Raw genomic sequence first — 23483 nt, 5'->3', positions numbered from 1 at the left:
ACTACACTGAACTTGGGTGCCAAAAGGAAGGCTTCGGCTTGAGGCTGAAGCCAACAAAAGTAAAACATAAATGGCACTTTAAAGAACAACTAAACAGCCGGGTAGAACCCAAATTTCTCGCGAATACCAATAACTCAAATGGGATCAATTCAGAACCAAAAATAACAGGGAATGCAGGAAACAAATTTTCGACAATGTTTTTAATCTGGATTTTATGGTATCAAGAATAAGAACATATAAAATAGCTCAATAAAAGCACATATAATTGCAAGAACTACAAAAATACTAGCGCAAGTACCAAATGGAAGCTCAAGCAGAGTAGTTGGTTTGGCCCGTAGCCCATAAGTTTTGCACCGTTCGTTCAATGCTTTTACTAGCCCCTCGAGGTCTGCCTGAATCTGATTAGCACGGTCCTACAAAAGCCAGAGTTTAAATCTGAAATGTTCTAGCTATCTCCAGCAAATCTATTAGTGGTAAAATATAGCTACCTGGATACCATCAGTTTTGCCATCTTGATCCATTTTGACAATCGTTCTATAAAGCTCCATTTTTTTCTCCTACAAAAGGTTCAGCAGAACACAATATCACAAGAAAAGCTCTGCCAGATTGTACAATTCACTAGACGCTAGCAGAGCAGAAGAGTTAGTATCAGTGAATTGGGTTAGGAAGAGCCACAGAAATACCTGAATATCCCGAAATGTGGCCTCCTCAATTGTCAACTTAGAAGCAACATCTCCAGTCTGCTTGTATTTCTCTTCATATTTTTTAGCCAGTAATTCGACCTGTAAAATGGTCAACTTTTATTAGTTAACAAAAAATTGGTCGTGCGCTCAAATTTGTTGTGTTCAAAATAAGTTTTACCTCTTTTTTGTCAGCAGAAGTTCTTTCGGTGATCTCATTCAGTCTATTATCGCATCGGCTTTTGTATAGAATCTGATGTAAAAGGCCAAAGAAAAGCAGACAGTTTTAGTGATGTGCTTTCAACTTCAGCTATCCATAGCTGAACACGGCAGCAAGGAAACCCATCGATCAGTTAATAGAAATTCATGGCTTCAGGAAGAACATCACAAAACCAAGGGTATAAATAAATGTATGACATGATACCCTAGAGCATATAAAGATATAATCACTAATTATTCAGAACTTGGTAAGCCATAGCCATAAGAAAAAAAAATTAATTCACGTGGCCTGAATGAAATGGAACACCTTTAAGCTGTTGTATGAAATATGAATAATAAAAGACACTAAATAGTAAGTGAATTTCAGACTCAAAAGTCAATAGATTAGTCAAGGAGCCAAGTAGAAATAGTGGAACTGTGACCTGCACTCTTAATCTCAGCTGAATCTTATCATCCAAGATCCCGCTGCATTTTGTGGCTATGGGTCATAATTCTATACTCGTCCAGATCTAGACACCCATAACTACTTAGTATTTGAAGGTTCCTGCTGTTAGCATGGTGAACCAAAATAGTGCAGCAGTGAAAACCTCAGGAAAAAGAAATAGCTAGTCAAGGTGTGCGCAAGCATTAACCTCTTGTTTGTGCTAATCTTAGTGCAAACTTTACCAAGAATCCAAGCGGACATGCAAAGTCATCAAAAAGATTGAAACTGACTTATTACTAGGATGGACGAAATCGGTTTCCATGTAGCTGCTTGTCTGGCACTATTTGGTCACTAATGAGATAACAAGTCAAACAAACTAAACACAATCAGTAGTACACATAGGCAGGAAATTCTACCCTGGGAATAACACCTAATATGTCCCCCAAGGGCATGGCGGGACCAATTTCAGGATTTATTTCCCAGCTTAGAAACACTGAGAGATCTATTTTTCTATTCTTTTCTTTTTTTAATAAAGTAAACATTGAGAGATATCTGAATAAAACCGAGAGAACTTTAGATACATAATGATCAAGATACTCACCAATTCTTGCATCTTTGCATGGTAGAACTGAATTTTTTCTTTGGCGTCTAAAATTTCCTTCTCCAGTTCCATGACCTGTGATTGGCATTATGGCATAAGAGATAAAGGAATAACCGTCAATTACTATTGGTTATTAGGAGTAATCACCAATAAATCAAGCTTGAACTGACAAAAGAACTTAAGCATCAAGTTAGATCAACGTTTTTTAAATCAAATACGAAGATTCAGCATTGTTCGTTAACAGCACCAACTTTAACTCGTAAAGAACAAAATTGTATTACCAATGGCTTCAAAGCATCGAAGTAGCATTTGCAATTCCACAAAGTCCAGATATTATGAGCACGTGAGAAATATCCAAAAATTTACTGCTTATGAAATTATGACGGACCAGACACCATGTCAGTAGCATATATATTTCACAATCTGAAGCAAACATAATGCTTTGCTCCGCAAGGTCACAGCATTGTTTCTATTCTTCAGTTCCTAAACAGAATTACTCGCTTGCCTTTTCATACATCAGATCCAAAATAAAGTAAATACAACAAATGCCGTAACAAAACACGGAAGAGACAGACAGTCTCTTGGAAGATTTACCCTGTGGTATATTACACACGTCAACAAGTAGACATAAGATATGAGATTTGACAAAATGACCACCACTCTAGTACCTAGTGAAAAAGATCCAATCCCAAATACCAGTGTTTCTCTCACTGGTTGTTCATAATTCAGGAAGCAATTATAGAAAAGAAAAAGAAAAAAAAAAAGCAGAAAGGGGGAATTGAGCCAAGTAAAGGAGACTGGAAAAAACATTTGAAAGAACATTTATAGCCGACATATAGCCGACCTTCTTCTCTGCATCAGTTGCTTCCTGGAACTTCGAGTTCAATGAATCCTGTTCCTCTGTGCTAAGTTGGTCAACCAGATGCTTCTCCAATACTGGAACTTTCGCCTTCTGTTTACTAGGCTGCACAGTTTCATCAGGCTGGGGAATGGGAACTGGACGTGGAGGCTTCCCCGGAGCACCAGAAGCCACTTGGTGTGCACCCCTTGGCCCCTGTGTTTGCTGGAAACCTAGAGAGGAAGAATGACGAGATTAACTGAATAGTTGGAATTCACAAGTGAGATACTCAATATAGATACAACAAAAAACCCAGTGTAATCCCACAGAAGGGCGCTGAGGAAAGTAGTGTGTACACAGACCTTACCCCTACCTTATAAAGGTAGAGAGGCTGTTTCCAATAGACCCTCCGCTCAAACGAAAAAGAAGCCGTAGCAATAAGCAGTAACAACAACAAGATACAAAGATACCTGAGCGAAAGAGACAACACGAAGTAATATAAATCTAAGAATCAGAAAATACGAGAATATAGGCCAGCAGGAGCGAAATCTGAGAATACAAGAATAATACTACTAGTATGAAAAAGAAATACACTTGACTCCCTACTAAACATCTACCCTAATTCTCGACCTTCACGCCCTCCTATCAAGAGTCATGTCCTCGGTAAGCTGGAACTACACCATGTCCTGTCTACCGTCTACGGTCTACCCAATACTTCTTTAACCTACCTCTATCTCTGCTCAGACCCACCAATGTCAACCTCTCACACCTCCTCACTGGGGCATATGTGTCTCTCCTTGTCACATGCCCGAACCTCTTAGCCTCACTTTTTTGCATCTTTTCCTCTAGGGGAGTCACTCTCACCTTGTCTCGAATATCTTCATTCCTAATCTTATCTCTCCTGGTATGCCCACACATCCATCTTAACATTCTCATTTCTGCTTCTTTTATTTTCTGGATATGGGATTTCTTGACTGGCCATCGCTCAGCTCCATACAACATTGTCGGCCTAACCACCACTCTGTCGAACTTACCTGTGAGAATGCACAGGAGAAAAATCTTATTCACTAATTAATTGACAATGATACAATGAGCCCTATATATACAATACACGTCCTACTCCTAATACATATGGGATTAGGGTTATTTACTACTATTTATACAATGAAACTAACACTCCCCCCTCAAGCTGTTGCATATAAATCATATGTACCGAGCTTGTTACATATATAACTAATACGAGGACTAGTGAGGGACTTGGTGAAAATATCAGCAAGTTGATCATTCGACTTCACAAATTTTGTAGCAATATCTCCCGAGAGTATCTTTTCTCTAACAAAGTGATAGTCAATCTCGATGTATTTAGTTCTCTCATGGAACACTGGATTTGACGCAATATGAAGAGCAGCTTGATTATCACACACAAGTCCCATCTGACTAATATCACCAAATTTCAACTCCTTGAGCAACTGTTTGATCCAAATTAGCTCACATGTGGCCATAGCCATTGCTCGATATTCTGCTTCTGCACTAGACCGAGCAACCACATTTTGTTTCTTGCTCTTCCAAGACACCAAATTTCCTCCTACTAAGACACAATATCCAGACGTAGAACGTCTATCAGAAGGTGATCCTGCCCAATCAGCATCTGAGTATCCAACGATCTGCTCATGGCCTCGATCCTCAAACAATAAGCATTTGCCTGGAGCTGATTTTATATACCGAAGAATGCGGACAACTGCATCCCAATGACTATCACAGGGAGAATCCATAAACTGACTCACAACACTCACAGGAAAGGAAATGTCAGGTCTAGTCACTGTGAGGTAATTTAATTTACCAACCAACCGCCTATATCTTGCAGGATCGCTAAGAGGCTCCCCTGTCCTAGCAGAAGTTTAGAATTCGGATCCATCGGAGTGTCAACAGGTCTACAACCTGTCATTCCTGTCTCCTCAAGAATATCTAAGGCATACTTCCGTTGTGAGATCACAATACCTGAGTTAGACTGAGCGACCTCAATACCCAGAAAATACTTTAATCTGCCCAGATCCTTAGTCTGAAAGTGCTGAAAGAGATGGTGCTTCAACTTACTAATAGCATCCTAATCATTGCCGGTAATAACAATATCGTCAACATAAACGACCAGATAAATACAGAGATTTGAAGCAGAATGTCGACAAAATACAGAGTGATCAGCTTCACTACGAGTCATGCCAAACTCCTGAATAACTGTGCTGAACTTACCAAACCAGGCTCGAGGAGACTGCTTTAGACCATAGAGGGACCGATGCAACCGACATACAAGGCCACTAGACTCCCCCTGAGCAACAAAACCAGGTGATTGCTCCATATAAACCTCATCCTCAAGGTCACCGTGAAGAAAAGCAATCTTAATGTCCAATTGATAGAGAGGCCAATGGCGAACAGCAGCCATGGATAGAAAAATGCGGACTGATGCAATTTTAGCCACGGGAGAGAAAGTATCACTGTAATCGAGTCCAAATATCTGAGTATATCCGTTGGCAACAAGACGAGCCTTAAGTCGATCAACCTGGCCATCTGGACCAACTTTGACTGCATACACCCAACGACAACCAACAGTCGATTTACCCGAAGGAAGAGGAACAAGCTCCCAAGTACTACTCGTATGTAAAGCAGACATCTCGTCAATCATAGTCTGTCGCCATCCGAGATGAGACAGTGCTTCACCTGTAGACTTAGGGATGGAAACAGAGGACAAAGATGACACAAATGCACAATGGGATGATGAGAGACGATGGTAACTTAAACCGATATAATGAGGATTAGGATTAAGTGTGGACCGTACACCTTTTCGTAGTGCAATCGGTTGATTAAGAGGAGACAAGTCTGAAGTATTAGCAGGGTCAGGTGCAGGACGTGAATCAGCTGGGCCTGATGCTGGGGGCGGACGACGATGATAAGTCAGGAGTGGTGGAGTTGTAGAAGGTTGAACTAGACTAGGCGGTGGCACTGGAGCTATAGTTGGTGGAACTGGACTAGGTGGTGGCACTGGAGCTATAGTTAGTGGAACTGGACTAGGTGGTGGCACTGGACTCGGTGGTGACACCGGAGCTATAGGTGGTGGAGCTGTAACTGGAACTGTAGGTGGTGGAGCTGTAACTGGAACTGTAGGCGGTGGAGCTATGGAGGAACATGAATGGGAGATAGGGACTGAATCTCCAAAAGAAAGAACGGGTAGCACCTCAGAAATATATAAGCGATTAACTGGACCTGTGAAGTATGATTGGGTTTCAAAGAAGGTAACATCAGAAGACATAAGAAATCGCTGAAGGTCAGAAGAATAACATCGATATCCCTTTTGCGTTCTCGAGTAACCCAGAAATATGCACTTAAGAGCACGAGGAGCTAACTTATCTTTTCCTGGAGTAAAGTCATGCACAAAGCACGTACTCCCAAAGACACGGGGTGGAAGAAAGAACAAAGATAAGTGGGAAAATAGGACAGAGAATGGAACTTGATTTTGGATACCTGAAGATGGCATACGATTAATAAGGTAACAAGATGTAAGAACTGCATCCCCCAAAAACGCAGCGGAACATAAGATTGTATGAGTAGGGTACGAGCAGTTTCAATAAGATGTCTATTCTTTCTTTCAGCTACCCCATTTTGTTGGGATGTGTACGGACAAGATGTTTGATGAATAATCCCATAGGAGTTCATAAACTGCTGAAATGGGGAAGACAAATACTCTAGGGCATTATCACTACGAAATGTGCGGATAGAAACCCCAAATTGATTTTGAATTTCAGCGTGAAAGGTCTGGAAAATAGAAAACAACTCAGATCGATTTTTCATCAAAAATGTCCAAGTGCACCTGGAATAATCATCAATGAAGCTAACAAAGTAGCGGAATCCTAAGGTAGAACTAACCCGACTAGGACCCAAGACATCTGGATGGACTAAAGTAAAGGGCGACTCTGCTCGATTATCAAGACGCCGCGGGTAATGGGAGCGGGTATGCTTACCGAGCTGACACGACTCACACTCTAGAGTGGACAAGTGAGATAAGCCAAGTACCATTTTCTGAAGTTTTGACAAACTGGGATGTCTTAACCGTTTATGTAATAAATCTGGTGAATCAGTAACGGGACAAGTTATTGGAGGAACACAAGATGCGAGTCCATGTGATTTTGCAAGGATAAGGTAATATAGTCCATCTGTTTCACGTCCGGTACCAATGATCCGCCCTGTACTGCGTTCCTGTATAAAAACAAGGTCATCAAGAAATAAAACAGCAGATTTAAGTGATTTGGCTAAGCGACTAAGGGCTATGAGATTAAAAGGACTACCAGGAACATAAAGGACTGAGGCTAAAGGTAAGGAAGGAAGCGGACTTGCTTGACCTATTGCAGTTGTCATGGCTTGAGACCCATTGGCCATTGTGACTGTTGGAAGAGATTGAGAATATGAAATACTAGTGAAAAGAGATTTGTTACCAAAAATATGATCAGATGCACCTGAATTAATGACCCAAGACTCGAAAGGTGAAGATTGGGAGACACAAGTCATGCTACTATTTGTTGGAACAACGGAGGCTAATCCTGAAGTTGTCTGTTTACGTGCTTTGTGCTGAAGGTACTCAATATAATCTGGTAAAGAAACCATCTGGATTGGATTTAATGCATTCGATCCAACGAATTGTGAGTCTAAGGCTTCTAATAAGAATGACATTATAATGTTCACGCCGGAAAAGGTCAGAAAATTGTTTGGAAATCACTGTTTCACTGTTATTGTTCACCGGAAACACTGTAGCTCGCCGGAAAATAAAAAAGTCGTTGGAATCTGATGTAAACTTGATGGGTAGGCTCGGAAAAGCAAGACGATTACTCTGTCCAAAAGAAACTTTCTCCAAAATCTGGCCGGAAACACTGTAGCTCGCCGGAAAATTCCAAAGTTGTAGGAATTTGTCAGGGATAGCAATGGTCGACTCGGAATTGCTGTGCGAGTGACCTTTCCTGAAGGAAGTTCGTCCGAAAATGGCGGGAAGGGGTCCCACGCGCCCGGCGCGTGCACAGATCTCGCTGGAAAATCTTGAGTTTGCCCGGCGCGTGAGGGCGCATGGCAATGAGTTTTCCGGTGGGTTTTTTGGGATTTGGTCGCTGGGCTACGGCGGACCTTGTGGTGGTGTTGGTTTGTTCACAACACTGATAAATAATGACTTTGACGCAAACAGTCACTTAGGTCACCGGAAAATTACACGGTGACGACTGATTTCTTCCCGGATGTCGTTGGAATGACGCACAACGATTATTATCTCACCAATGCTCTGATACCATGTGAGAATGCACGGGAGAAAAACTTATTGACTAATTAGTTGACAATGATACAGTGAGCCCTATACATACAATACATGTCCTACTCCTAATACATAGGGGATTAGGGTTATTTACTACTATTAATACAATGAAACTAACATTACCTTTTAAGTCTTGGCGGCACATTCTTATCTTCACAAGAAATACCAAATGCCTTATTGATTGACATACTAGTTATCCCACTCTTGTAATTCCTTTAAATTGTAATATTAATTTTTCACCATATAAATGAGTCCGTGAAAATAGTAACTAAGATTTAGCTTCCTTCTCGAACTCAATAACATAGAAAGCGATCTGAAATTCTTACCCCTCTTATAGAATATCACCAGTTTCTATAAAAAGAAATAATCCATCTACCACATTTATCAACTATATTCTCTTTAAAAAATGTAGAGCATTGCTCTAGCACAAATAAAAAATTTCATTGTTAATTTCTGCTTGATTTTATCCACATGCTATGGTATACTAACAAAAAATACAAATACATGTGTGCCGATCATGTACTTGAATAAGTGGAAAATAAAATCTTATATTTTCGCATTGTTCAATGGAAGGTCTTATATTAACAAATCTAAAATTCTAAACCACAACTATGATATTTTTTATAAGCCTAAACCACACTTGGAGATATTAACCGTTATTAGATCAAAGAAGAAAAAGCTTTTTTGAAACTTCAGAAAAAATATTTAGCAACCCATCTCACTAAGTTGTACCTTTTATAATTAATATTTTTAATAAAAAGCAAAAACAAAACGTTGAGTAAATCCAAAGAAATGAAAGCAGAGAACATTTTTGTCTTGCTTCAACAAACTCTAAGATTATTGAAGCTCTTCCATGCACAGCACCACCCCTTCAAATCCACCTCTCTGTTTTAAACTTCTTTCTTTTATCTTAAATATATAGCAGGTTCTCAGGTAGGCATTTGAAAAGGATCTTAGAGAAATGTTCCATGAATGAATTCACAACAACAAAATAATTATGCCCCATTTAAAACTAGTCAGCTCAGCTCAGCTCGAATCTCACCTCATTTCAAACTAGTCGGTTCGCCTGGGACTCATCAATATTCACTCCACTCCATTAGGACCCGCTTAATTTCAATAATAATTTGTCTCTAGAGACATATATGGTTGCTCTAGAAGTTCTCCATATTTTCTATCTACATACAAAACGTTAAACAAACCAGAGAGACTCTTGACAATCACCGAACATAAGTGTACTTCTAACATGACTAACTCTTAACCTCAACTTATTGGTTATAATGGTATTGCCTAATATGCCTTTTGTTTTTATTGTGTTTTGTTTTCAATTATGTGCGTCTATATTTAGAGATTGAAAGATCTTTTAAAACAACTTTTCTCAATGTAATTTTAATCAATCTTATCCTTTTTAATACCTTCCGACATCGTAATGTTGCATATGTGGCACCAAAAGAACGGTGTATTTGGAGGTCTACGTCGATGAGTTGTCAAGCGAACAACGTAGAAAAGCACGAGAGGTGTGCAGAGCTTTAAGCACAAAGTGCAATTAAGGCTTAGGGTTTAGCGAAGAGAGGAACTAACGAGAAAAAAAACATAAATGTAAGGGAAGAGAAACTAATCGCTAGATTTAACATGACTAAACCTTAACCTCAGCTAATTGATACAATGTATCGCCTATATTTCTTTTGCTTCTATTGTATTTAGTTCTTATTTATGTATTTTAAAAGATTGTACATCTTTTAAGACAACTTCTCTCAATGTAATTGTATTCCATCTTATCCCCATTTTAACACCTTCAATCATCGTAATGTCACAACTAGAGACTAGCATATTTGGGGTTGTACATAGAATAGCCAAGAAAAGGCATAGAAAAGCCCTAAGGTCTACTGAGCTTTAAGCACAAAAAGCAATCAAAATGCACAACACAGGTTTTGCCGAAGAAAGGAACTAAGGAAGAAAAAAAAAAAGAAAAAACATATATGTAATACAAGAAAAACTAAAAATAAATGGGAAAAAAAGGTATTAGGACAGAAGAATTGAAAAACTACAATTAAGAGAAATACAGGAAGTAAAACAACACGTCAATCAAGTTCAAGAAACATTTAACATCTTTTATTTAGATGTAAAGACGAAGTTTACAGCGATTAGTTTTCTTATGCTAGATTTATAATTTGTTATTCCTAATTACTAAACAGTTCATTCATAATGTATTGTTAACAATTGATGTATCACTCTGCCAACAATATTTATTACTAAGTGTTGGTATCGTAATGCCTTAACACAACGATGCCTGCAATATAGCTCCACCCAAGCAAGCGAATGTGCAGAACCTGATTAGCTAGCTTCAAAACTAAAATGCGCCTTAAGCAAGCCTCTAAGAATACTGCTACGTATGACATGGTCATACCATCTCAAGTGACCATATTTCGTTTTATCATCTGAGTGCTACTTGTACTTTATATCAGATGTGCTCAATTCTAATATTGTTTAATAATGTGTGACTGCACATATATCTTATTATTCACCTTTTACATTTTGTGAATATGTTGGGCCTTAGATGCCTAATGCTCAATTTCATATAATATGGCTGGTCACATGACCATTATTTCTTTGATGAAGTCTGGTCTCATAACCATTATGTTCAACTTGTCTTTCACTTTTGTAGGTTTTTCCTATCACATAACACTCCTCTATTCCAGAAATACTGTTTTTGTTCTTTTTTATTTAAATAGTACATAAATCTACAACCAGGGATAACATAGTTTGAATAAAGCCCCAAAGTAAAAATACATTCTGTGTCACTAGGAAAACAAACAGAATTAAACCTACAGCAAAAAAAGATGCCAACATCAAAAACCAGTACAATCTGTGAAATATGTTTTACTTCGATCTTGTCTCATCTTTCAGAGCTTCGATCTATAATCGCATCTTTCTGTAGATTATCTACTTTTTGGTATACCTCGCTTTTCCATTATCAATAAAATAAAACTTTTTATATGGCATTCCCTTCTTCATCAATTCATTATGGGTAAAACTGCATTGCATCATTGGTAATGATATTGACCATTTATGACTTCAGTAAGAGGGACTGAACCTGACATGGTCGAAGATGCAGCTATGGTCTTAAATACGAGTATATAGAAAAGAGAAACTCGGTGCACTAAGCTTTTGCCATGTTGTAATGACTCGGCTGGTCGTTTCGAGAGTTGTAGCCCCGTTTCCCCCATTTCCTGCTTCTTTTGTGTTCTACAGTTGTATTGTGACTTATCGGGTTGCTTGGTTCGGGTTTGGGTTAATTCGGAATGAATTGAGACAGTTAGTCTCTTAATTGGAAATTTAAGTAGGAAAAGTAGACCGGATGTCGACTTACGTGTAAACGACCTCGGATTTGAATTTTGATGGTTCCGTTAGCTCCATTAGGTAATTTTGGACTTACAAGCACATCCGGAATGTAATTTGGAGGTCCGTAGTAGAATTAGGCTTGAATTGGCGAAAGTTGAAATTTTGGCAAATTTGACCGGCAGTGAAAATTTTGTTGTCGGGGTCGGATTTGATTTCCGGAAATTGGAGTAGGTTTGTGGTGTCATTTATGACTTGTGTGTAATTGAGGTCAATCGGACGTGGTCTGATAGGTTTCAGCGCCGTTTGTAGAATTTGGAAGTTTAGAAGTTCATTAGGCTTGAATCCGAGTGTAATTCATGTTTTGATGTTGTTTGAGGTGATTTTAGGATTCGACTAAGTCCATATAACGTTTGGGACTTGTTGGTATGTTTGGTTAAGGTTCTAAGGGCCTCGGGGTGATTTCGGGTGGTTAACGGCTTGATTTTTAGTTGAGGAATGCAGCTGATGTGATGCTGCTACTGGTGTAACCGCACCTGCGGAGTGGGCACCGCAGGTGCGAGCCCGCAGAAGCGTGGCAAGGATCGCAGATGCGGCCAAGAATGAGATGGGCAAAGGTCGCAGGTGCGAAGACTTTCTCGCACCTGCGATGGTCGCAGAAGCGGGCAGAAGGGCGCAGATGCGAGGTTTATCCGCAGGTGCGATGTGGCTTCCGCACCTGCGATGTGCGCAAATGCGGTCTTGTGATCGCGGAAGCGAGGCAGTGGCTTAAGTGACTTTCCGCAAAAGCGGAGTTTTGACCGCAGATGCGGATAGAGACCCGCAGGTGCGAAAAGCCTGGGCAGGATGTTTAAAAACAAGGGTTCGCGATTTTAGTCTTATTTCAACATTTTGGACTCGGACATAGGCGATTTTGGAGAGAATTTTCGAGGGGATTTTTGAGGTAAGCTTCTTGTACTCGTTTTTTATCATAAATCTTGATTTCCCATTGTTTTTCCCATCTAGATTGTGTAGTGTTGAGGTGAAATTTGGGGGTTTGAGGCTAGGGATTTGGAAAATGAATTTTGGGATTTGGATGACCATTTGGTGTTGGAAATGAATTTTGGGGATTTGGATGACCATTTGGTGTCGGATTTTAGTAGATTTGGTATGGTTAGACTCGTGAGTGAATGGGCTTTCGGGTTTTGTGACTTTTGTAGGATTTCGAGAGCCGATTTCGGATTTTGGCTATAATTTAGTAGATTTCTTGTGGAATTGATCCCTTTAGCCTTTATTGATTGTATTGTACTACTTGTGGCTAGATTCGGGACGTTTGGTGATCAATTTGAGGGGCAAAGGCATTGCGGAGTAGGATTTTGCCCGGGTTGAGATAAGTAACGCTTTCAAACTTGGTTCTGAGGGTTCGAAACCCCGAATTATGTGTTATGTGACTGGTATTGAGGTGACGCACATGCCAAGGTGACGGGCGTGCGGGCGTGCGCCGTGAGAATTGTGACCCGGCTCATTCCATGGCATTGTATAGTGACTCTATCTTGTTGATATCTGTGATTTCATTATGTGATAAAGTAATTGAGTTGTAAATCATGCTTGATATCATGTTTAGGCTTTATGCTAGTACTGTGGGACCCCTAGTGGTCGTTTCTTGTTGTCATCTCACTGATTTCATTGACATCATGTACTCAGTCACGTTCATGCATTTCATATCATATCTCAGTCTCGGTTGTTATTTATTGATACATCATATCATCGTTTCGGGCTAGTTTTCATGACATTGTGAGCCCCTGAGTGAGACTGAAGAGATTGATGACTGAGAGAGGCCGAGAGCCTAATTATGAGTGACAGTTATGGGATCGGGTTGCACGCCGCAGCGGTTATATTGATGTTATGTTAGCGCTTGGGCTATAGGTGCCCCTCCGGAGTATGTAACACACTCTCAGTGAGCGCGGATGATATTATTGAGGGATGGATCTTCCCTGGACATGGATCTTGTCCAAAGTACTTGACACCTGGAGATGGATCTTCTCCATAGGGCTGGATTGGCCTTACTCGGTACTAGGTGACTTATAGTCAGTGATGTATATATTCCGAGATGGATATTCCCTGGGTCATACAGGCCATATACAGTACCGAGTGGTTAAGCATTTGAGAGTTTGAACACATGCAGCTGACAGCATGGTGCATCACGTACAGTATGTGCATTGGCATGTAGAGATAGCAAAATTATATTCTTTATATTGTTCGGATCTGATGCACTTTACTTTTTTGAGTTGCTTATATAATTTGAAGCATGCTTACATTTCTGCACAGTTATTTCTATTTTATATGTACTGGTTGAGCTCGTCACTGCCTTTCAGTCCAAAGTTTGGACTTATTACTTACTAAGTTGGATGTACTCACGTTACTCCATGCACCTCGTGTGCAGATCCAGGCGCTTCTGGTCACGGCGGTGGTTGTTGATTGAGGCTTCAGAGCTCGGAGACTACCAAGGTAGCTGCACGGCGTTCGCTGGCCTTGACTCTACTTCTTTATAACTGGTTGTATTTCAGTTTATTTCTCTAGACTCTGTAGTGGACTGTATTCTAATTTAGACGTTTATGTACTCAGTGACACCCCGGTTTTGGGTTAGATTGTATCGTATTTTGGGATTTATTCTGTTTTCAAAAGTTTTCTTTAATGTTAACTACTTCCGGCTTTATTTTCAAGTTATTATTATTGTGATGAGTTGTTAAGTAGAGGCTGGTCTAGTTTCACGATTAGCGCCATCACGCCAGTTGATTCGGCTCGTGGCACATGCACAGTTTGACAAAGGGCCAAACAACATTAGCTTATTGTACACAGCCTTCCATACATCTCAGCAAAAGGTTTCTACATTTTGAACCCATGACCTCCAAGCCACACGGCGGCAACTCTTGCCATTGTGACAAGGCCCCGCTCCTCTAAGTACGAATATACATACTATAAGAAAATATAAGTATATACACTTGAAAACAATTAACAATTTACTCTGATAGTTGTACAAAATAGCAAGGCAACCTAGATCAAGAACTTTTGACCTTCCACTTATGTTTTGGCAATCTACTAGTAAGGTCCCACTCGTAGTTAAATTAGTAGATATATAGAAGTATCGTCTGTTATTGGCCATATAATCCAACATCGATGAAAGCAATTATGTAACAAAAGACAAATACTAACTTAGCTACCACAAACTGAGAAGACACTCTCATCCATTGTATTAAGGAATTTTAGCCGCAAGCAGAGGCGGATCTAGGATTTCTAGTACATGGTTGCACTACAAAAAAAAAAAAAGATAAAACCTTCAACACCATTCAACCTTCTTGGAGCATGGGTGCCAGCAGTTACTATTATATCAATTTAAAAAAAATTGTACATAAAATATCTAATTTTACAGAGAGACCATGGGTTCACGCGCCTCATAATTAAGTCTATAAATCTGCCCCTGGCCGCAAGTTAAGTTATGTTCCTCCTAGTAATACTAATAAGGATCACATCTATTTACCCATATTAGTTGTTCAAGTTCTAAAATTAATAATAGACTTAATCAAAACCAACTATGAATATTCTATCAGTAACTGTTTTTAAAGTGTGAGGGCCAAAATTATATTCATTAATAAATAAAGTTTCCAAATGCATGTGTACATGATCGACTCAAAAGCAAGGGCGGACCCACCTAGGGTCAAGCGGGTTCAATTGAATCCCCTTCGTCGGAAAATCTTAACATATATACTTTAAAAGTTAAGTTTAAAAAGCGAAGCCGGGCGTCATTTGTTTTTGTAATGTATTGAATCCGCTTGACCGAAGATACAGAAGCGAAAAGATGGCAAAGCGGGTTCATATATTTCAAGAAGGTCGTGATTTCGAATCCCTGTTGCTATTGTTCTGTGGTTATATATGATTCGTGCGTGAGTTTTACGTATTTACTCCATCCGCACTAGTTTTTCTTTCCTTTCTATTTCGCTCCTTTTTCTTTTTCTTTTTCTTTTTCTTTTTCTTTTTCTTTTTCTTTTTCTTTTCCTTTTCTTTCTATTTTACTTTGCAAATGTATGTATTTTACTTGTTTTCTTTATTCTCATCTAATAAGAGTCATTTAAAAGCTCATTTTATGTTTTAAGAAATTAAAACTTGGTGATTTTGTGTCTATTTAATAAATTTGTTAAAATATGCAAGTATAATGATTTTATATTATTTATACTTTATTGATTCAATATTAATTTAGCTTATGTTCAAATTAAATGTTTTGGATTCCATCGGAATTGTTAGCTTATAAGTTCCTTTTCTTTAATAATTTGTGTTGGTATGCTTATAACTCTTTATACTTGTTGTCTTCTTCTCAGTAAATAACAACTTTGCTATTTATAAACAAGAAATAGATTTTTCTTAGAATCAATAAAATTTTACATTTATTAAATAGATTTTTTTAAGTTTAAAAGGCAGTTGATATTTCTCAAATTTAAATGGAGGAATACATATGCGACTACTTAAACTTGTCCAATATTTTTATCTAGCTATCTCAACTGAGGCTTATTCCTATTAGATACTCAAGTTTTATTGAATATGTGTCTATTAAACATAACAAGCTGACATGGCAAAAAGAAAAAAATCTCACTAATTTTAGGGCGCGTGAGTAATTCAAAATTCTCATTTTTTCTTTTCTTTTATTTTTTAAAATAATAATTTTTCAGAAACCACTGTTCCACCACAGCCGCCGCCACAAAAATTCAGCCACCATAAAAGTTCGACCATCACAAAAATCAAACCACCACAAACACTTCTAGCCGGTGTTCTTTTTTCAGAAGCACCATCAACACCATTGCTCTATTACCGCGGCCACCACAAGAAATTCAGCCGTCAACGAAATTCGACTGCCACAACTACCTCTAGCCAACGTCCATTTTCTCTTCTCTTTAAATCACCACCATGAGCGCACCACTAGATATCCTCCTTAAATCACCATAAAACTCCTTTAAAGCGAGTGACAGTGGGGAGAGAGGGAGGAAGAAGAAAGGGATTTTGTGAAAATAAAAGAAGAAAGGTAGGGTACTGGGTGGGGGAAGAAGAAAGGGAAGGTGGGAGGGAGAAGAAAATATTTTCTGAAAAATGGAAGAAAAAAGGGAGGATGGGAAGGGGGACTTGGTGCAACCGTAGAAGGGCTTGCGGCGCCTGTGACAGTAGAGGGGTTGGGCAGGGTTTTCTTATCCTTTTTTAATAGATTTTCCTTTTCCTTTTTTGCTAAAAAGTATTTTATAATTTATTAACGCCAAAAGCCATGTGACTTTTTTCCCTTTGATAATTTTTGCCACGTCAATGCTTGTGAAGTACACGTACCATACTTTTTTTACTGATCAATTTTGTGTGTATAATAGGCACGTATGCAATAAAGCTAGTGTATCTAATAGGAACAAACCTCAATTGAGGTAGCTAGATTAAAGTATTGGACAAGTTTAAGTAGCCGCATATGTATTCCGCCAATTTAAATTAAATTAGAGAGATAAATACAAATATTAAATTAACGTTTTACAGTTTTTGTTAAAACAAATTAAAAAATTCAACGTTATTTAATAACTAGCGAGCGCAAACTCCAAGTTCAAAATGGTTTCACCTTGAGTATGAGTTATGAACAACGAAAAAGGAATGCACATACATAAATCACATTTGCCGGGCTCAACGACGTCCATATTTTTATTTATCGTCGTTTCAGATTGAACCCGCTTGTATAAAATTCTGGGTCCGCCACTGCTCACAAACCATGTCCAAAACATATATGTGCATAGTGTAAAAAGGATGAAATATACCTGATGTGTGTCTCCAAGCTGTCGCACCATGTGATCCTGTAGGCTGACCAGAAGCAGGCAATAATGACTCGTCAAAGATAAGATTAGCTGGAAGGACTGAAGGAAGAGGGCGACCTTCCCTGTGCCGCTCCATCAGGTAAAGTGCAATGCAGAATTCCCTCAAAGAAAGCATGCTGTCATTGTCTTGATCCGATAAATCCCACACCTGTTTTAAGACCTCTGATAAACCAAAAGCAAGCTGCTTTAATGTCCCAACGGACCAAGTAAACACCAGCTTGGCTTTAAGATAGAGACCAAGATATTCTAAGATAATTGTAGGCAAGATTCTCAAAAGAGTAAGAGATATGCTATCACACTCTAAGTAGGCCGTATAAACAATGTCCCAAAGAGCCAAGTGACCAATAGCTTAGCATTGTGACACAGCAAGTACAATGCCTCAAAGCAATTGTAGCGACAAGTCTCAAAGAAGTGAGAATGATATGCTTTTACCACTAATTTGTTGTTCCTTTTTTTAACACGGTATGCTCTACCACTGCTGTTTACTAACATTGTAAGTTTTTGTTGCAAAAGCTACTAGCTGTTGAACGGAAACTGTAAAGCTAGGAAACCTAAAGTAAAAGCCCCAAGAATGGAACTTCTTTGTTCAGGGAAGAAATGTACTTGGTGAATTCCATTTTCTGTCCAGTTTATACTCTATACGACGGCTTTCTTATTATCATAAAAATTATATTTCATATTTGTTTTTTAGGATATTAGAAGTAATTATGGTAGTCGCAGTAAGTTTCAGATTATTAGTCACTTCAACAGCATACATGGTCCAAATGTGTCTTTAGTAATCAATGGTCTTTATCAAAAAAATTGTTATGCTCAATGTTGTTATCCTCAAGTCCCACTTTTTCTCGCAATCCATTTGCAGCTTAATCCAAATTCACCCACTTGTAAGGTGCTCAACAGAGTGAATTACACCTTTTAACAAGCAATAATGCAGTGTCCACAGGACCTACTTTATATACAAAGTAAAACAATTATTTTCTTCTATCTCTAGAAATACGATTGGGACTAAAATTAACTCGTTAATCTCCGTGCCTAGCATGTAAAATTAATGGACAGACTACTACTATTATGATGTTAAGATTCTTTATGGGAAGGCAACTTCTACCAGTAACTAATCTATAGATGACAACTGGCTCAATTCATCAGTGAGGACTTGTCCTATAACAGGACATTTTGGCATAGGTAGAATGTGTTTTTACTAAACTATTTAGACGTAATGGGGAATCTCTATATGCAAGAAGTACACAGTCCCATGACTCTTTCAAAGTGATAGTTCTAATGGCACCGAGTCCATCCTACTAATACTCCGACCAATGATCCAGCAGCAAAAATTTAATTCTGGAAATTAAAATTTCTTCCACAAGACAGTGACTACACCTCTTCCAGTGAGATTCCGGAGATCCAAACTGTTTTTTCTTTTTGGTGACTGAGAAGTCTCCGAGGGCCAATGGCGCACGGTTTGAAACTCGGTGGATAATGGGCCCGTCATTCTACCCTTCTCCACTTAAACACCAAGCTTTTGTCTGTGGCAGGGTTCAAACCTGTGACGTGCGCCTACCCCACACATCACAAGCTGCGCTCTTACCACTATACCAAAGCCCTGTGGGCTTCCGGCGATCCAAAATTTTCGGACAACTTTTCGACAACCATTTCCTTTTCAATGACTCTTTCTATATAAGCAAATCAAGTTGGTTTCCCTAAGACAAGTAAAGTGAAGTAAATATCAAGAGAAAGGGAAAAACTAACAAGAGAAGTAAACATAAGTCAGAAAAGGATAGAGCCATTTGCTGAAGTTTTGAGCAGTTTGAATCCAATAAACAGTTCAAGAGGCATATAGCAAACCTAAGCGCTTACTCTTAGTAACAAGAAGGATCTAACAGAAGGACACGGAATCTCAGAGCAAAATCAGAGAAAGCAAATCTCACCTCGAGGCAGCTTCCAACTTAGAAACAGGCTCCGTGCCTCTGTGCCAGTAATTTTTCCATCCCTGTCTGTGTCCACTGCCATAAATACTTTGCAATACTTCTGATAGTCAGACTGCGTGATCCTTGGCCACGGAAGCTGAGACTGGCCAGGAAGAGAATTTCTAGCTGCACTAGGAATTGCAGCAGAACTTTGCACTTGAACCTGTTGATTTGGTCTCACAATCAAATGAGCTTGCTGATGCTGGTGAACCAGTTGCTGAGGAAGTGTAGTCTGCGAATCAATTGAGCTAGCCTTTATAGGAGGTTGGGGCCCTGTAGGTGCTGGGACTGTGGCTGATGAAACTGCGGAAGATATAGTTGGTGTGGAGCTTTGCTTGGGTTGAACTGATGCAACTGAAAAAACATCTCCAAAGAGCGACTCCGATGGAAATCCATTTCCTGCAACTGGAACGGCTTTAGGAACTTTGGCATCAGGCAGGTTACCATGCGACAAAGTTGCATCATTTGATTTTGATAGATCTGGTTGCAGTGATGACGTGGTTGCTTGATGGGTTTGTTGTGCAGAAGGCGTCAATGCAACAAGACCAAATGCATCCTGACTTATAGAACTGACACTTGTATTTGGGGCTTGGGAACCAGGACCTGCTTGTGAGCCACCATTCCGACCAGCAGGCAAATCAGTGGAACTGGGAGGGCGAGAAGCTACAACAGTACTTCCAACTAGCATTCCTTGACCAGAAATATTTGGTTGAGATTGGAAACCAGGGCTTGGATTCGAGGGCCGAGGAGGCCTCATGTAATGACTTTGCTGAGCTGGTAAGCCGTGTTGACCCCTAATGCCAAAAGTTTGAGCTGCTGTTGGAGTAGCACCACTAACTGGAGGAACTGCAGCCCCAACCTTATTAGTTGGTTGGGGAACGGGTACAGCTGCAAGGTTTATTTGGGGGGCAGGAATTTTAGCTGAAGCTGGAGTGAATAGCGCAGCCTTCACTATTTCTGGAGTCAACTCTCGCTTTTGTGCCACTGTGACGAGCTTAAGAGCATTATAAAATTCTTGGCGACCAAGGAACCCAGTACGACTTTGATCAGCATAGGTCCATATCTACATAAAGCAAAAGAAAATGTGAAATTTAGTATTAAAAATAAATTAGTACATCGATACTCCAGATATCTAACAAGAGTCACAGCGACTACACAAACTACTTCTTCCCCAACTTGACTACGTTGAACTTGATACCTAGACCTGACTCTAGCAAGCAGCATATTAATTGTAGAGCTACTTAATCCAACACCAGCTAGAATATCAAGACACGGTTCACCAAGCACAGGCTGAACCACAAAGCTATTTGCCACTCTTTTTTCCTCTGCTCAAGTTTACTAAAACATATTTTACTAACTAGGTCCTGGGTTCACCAGTAAGCATTCTTCTTTCTCTCAGTTTGTGGACCACTATTATGTATTATTAGAATTGAAACTGAAGGTTTCAAATTATCAAAACATAGCTATGGTTGTGACAGTTCTTGTAAAAAAAAATCATCTCACCACTGGAAGAAACTTTTCAGTATCTATTATCCATTATCATAATTGCTCAAGTTCCTGAAAATTAGTTCAGTATAATAACTGCAAAAACTTACTTTTTGCCAAACAACTGAATAACCATATATTCCATCTCAGTGCACCCCCTTATACCTATCATGCGACAAATTAGCAGCTAAAATGATCTAAAAAATTATACCTAACATACTTCAAAAAATAGAACAAGAAAAAAAAATTGAAGTACGTAGCAATCACGTGAACTTCATGGCTATGTGAAACAGTTCAAACTTAAGCGCATTGAAACAGGGCCAGCTTGCCTAATTATGAAAACTTGGTAGCATATAAAAAATTATATTAATTCTATTTCTTCTTATTACACGGCTGGTGGAAAAAAACCAAAATGCAGAAATGAAAAAACCTGAGCGAGGACTGGTTGAGGCAAATTGGAGCCTTTGAAAAAGGCAACAGCCTCAGGGCCACTGATCCGACCATCCTGATCCAAATCAGCTCGCCGAAAATAGGCCTCAAATTGATCCATATTCGGCGAAGCCATTAGTAAATTGATATGTCGCTTTTACAAATCCTTCCAACTTATTGCGACACTGAATTAGATCTGCGAGTAAAGCAAGCGTTATCGACTCATTTTATGAATGATATAAAATTCGAAGGGTTCTAGAAGATCCGACGAGTTCGCCGACGGCGACTTGCCGGTGGAGTAGCGGCCGGTGGGGCGGGAGATAGAGAGGATGATGTGGTAAAGTGAGAAAAAACAGTGCATCCACCGTGGTAGTTTGTTTGTCTTTTGATCAAAGCTTTGCTTTCATTTCAATGGATGGTGTTCTTCATCAATTAAATTATTATGCTGGATTCTTTTCGTTTTAATCCTTTTTGCCATAAATATTGAATTTTCTCAAATTCGATTGATGAAACACATTGAGCGAAAACAATAATGCCAATTATTTTGCAGCAAAAGTATAAGAATATTTTATAACCTAGTAACAGCAAAGGATTGTCTTATTCCCTCCTATTAGGATTAGGACCTCTTTCCTTATATTTTTAATGGAAAAAAGTTTTGATACTTTTATATATTACTTTCAAAAACGTTTTTTATTTCTCATTTGGTATTCTTATTGAAACTTCGGACCAATTCAAATTCACGAAAACTCATTAAAGGGTTAGTACTCTTATTAAGATATTTTTCACACACAAGCTCGAAAAAAAAATTCTAATTAAGGATGATAGTTCTCGTTCGAACTAAATATAAAAAAAAAAAAAGCTTAAGGCTTGAAATGAAATAGAGATTCTTTCTCCTAACGTAAGCAATAGCACACAAAAGGCAATAAAAAGACACAAATAGATTTTCAACCTTAATAGTTGGGAAAGGGAGCAAGTACATGATTTTATTCTCACCACAATCTTAATAAATAGGGAAAATACATAAAGTACTCATTAAACGTGTCCGAAAAAATCATTTATACACCCAAACTTTATGGGCGACCTTTTACCCCCTCATTCTTGATTGAAGTGTATTAATGATCTCCCTGAAATTAAAAAACCACTTTTATACTATAAAGTGTTACACACGCCCCTGCCACGTCAGAACCACATAAATGTCATCTAAAAAAAATTCTCGTTTTTCCTTTTCTTTTTTTCTTTTGAAATTTTTCCAATTTATCCATCACCCTCCTCCGTTTTCTGTAAGATCCACCAACACCCATATTCCACCATGAAACATCAAAGCTCAAACTGCCCAAGAAAACTTTATTTCTTGACTTTCTTTTTTTCTAATATAATTTATAATTTATTACATAAAAATATTAAAATTATTAAACTTGAATGTCAAATTAGTTACCCAACTGCCCCGTCATTCCACATATCCTCTGAAATTCATCCATGGTCAAATCTCAAATCAAGATCCACTTGATTTTTTCTTTCTATATCTTAAATTTTAATCTTCGTAAATGATTTTATGTGAGACTGTTTCATCGGAATTTTATTTGCTGATAGTCTTTTAGCGAATTTTTTTGTCCGACAAACCCAATTGCTTTACTTTTTTTCCCTTTTCCTTCTCGTTTTCTCTCTTCCTCTTTTTTCTGTCAAATCCTTCTAATTAACTTAGCATCAAAGATGTTGCTGGATATAGTGGTTGCATTAACAATAGAATTTTATAGTTTTCACCATTTAAATGTTGTACCAGTTTTTTATTGCTACTCTAGCTTCTTTTCATCTACTCAAATACTAGTGAAAAGGGAGTTCCAAATAGATCCAGAACAACAAAAGGTGTGTTTGGAAAAAAATGATAGAGATGATTTTTGTTGTTGCCTTGTTGGTTCATAAAGTTAGGTCATTTTAATTGCAGGGAAGAAGAAAAGGAAGAAAGTTAAAGAGCAGAGAAGAAAAAAGAACAAAAAATAAAACGAAAAGATTAAGAAAAACTTAAATTTAATTAAAAATGATATTTGTGAAAGCTAATTCATTTTAACTTCTTTTTTTGCCAGCCATGCTCTTTTAAGAAAGTGTAAATACGATCTCTGCCAACTCACCTCTAAGGGGGATAATTAATACACTTCGATCAAGAATGAGGGGGTAAAAGGTCGCCCATAAAATTTAGATGTGTAAATAATTTTTCCGAACAAGTTTAATGTGTACTTTATGCATTTTCTCTAATATATATCTCTATGTCATGATCAAAATACTACGCACACAGCCAACGACTGAA

General features: G+C 38.6%; 1 protein-coding gene across 1 annotated transcript in view; it reads right to left on the bottom strand.

Annotated features, from left to right (window-relative positions):
* LOC104214692 (uncharacterized) overlaps window positions 1–21915 on the bottom strand; it is a 32220-nt gene extending 10305 nt beyond the window's left edge. The window contains exons 1-9 of the mRNA XM_009764401.2: window positions 21183–21915; window positions 19229–20330; window positions 17250–17468; window positions 2769–2995; window positions 1925–1999; window positions 862–933; window positions 684–782; window positions 489–557; window positions 299–413 (exon numbers count right to left, since the gene is read on the bottom strand). Of these exons, the coding sequence (XP_009762703.1) occupies window positions 299–413; window positions 489–557; window positions 684–782; window positions 862–933; window positions 1925–1999; window positions 2769–2995; window positions 17250–17468; window positions 19229–20330; window positions 21183–21317 (2113 nt within the window). The 5' untranslated portion in view covers window positions 21318–21915. The remainder of the gene's footprint in view (window positions 1–298; window positions 414–488; window positions 558–683; window positions 783–861; window positions 934–1924; window positions 2000–2768; window positions 2996–17249; window positions 17469–19228; window positions 20331–21182) is intronic.
* Between the last annotated feature and the right edge of the window lie 1568 nt (window positions 21916–23483).

This window comes from Nicotiana sylvestris, chromosome 2 (genome assembly GCF_000393655.2).
Source record: "Nicotiana sylvestris chromosome 2, ASM39365v2, whole genome shotgun sequence".
In the NCBI taxonomy this organism is placed as follows: domain Eukaryota; kingdom Viridiplantae; phylum Streptophyta; class Magnoliopsida; order Solanales; family Solanaceae; genus Nicotiana; species Nicotiana sylvestris.
The sequence above is the reverse complement of the archived record's forward strand: the minus strand, read 5'-3'. Positions and strand labels throughout refer to the sequence as shown.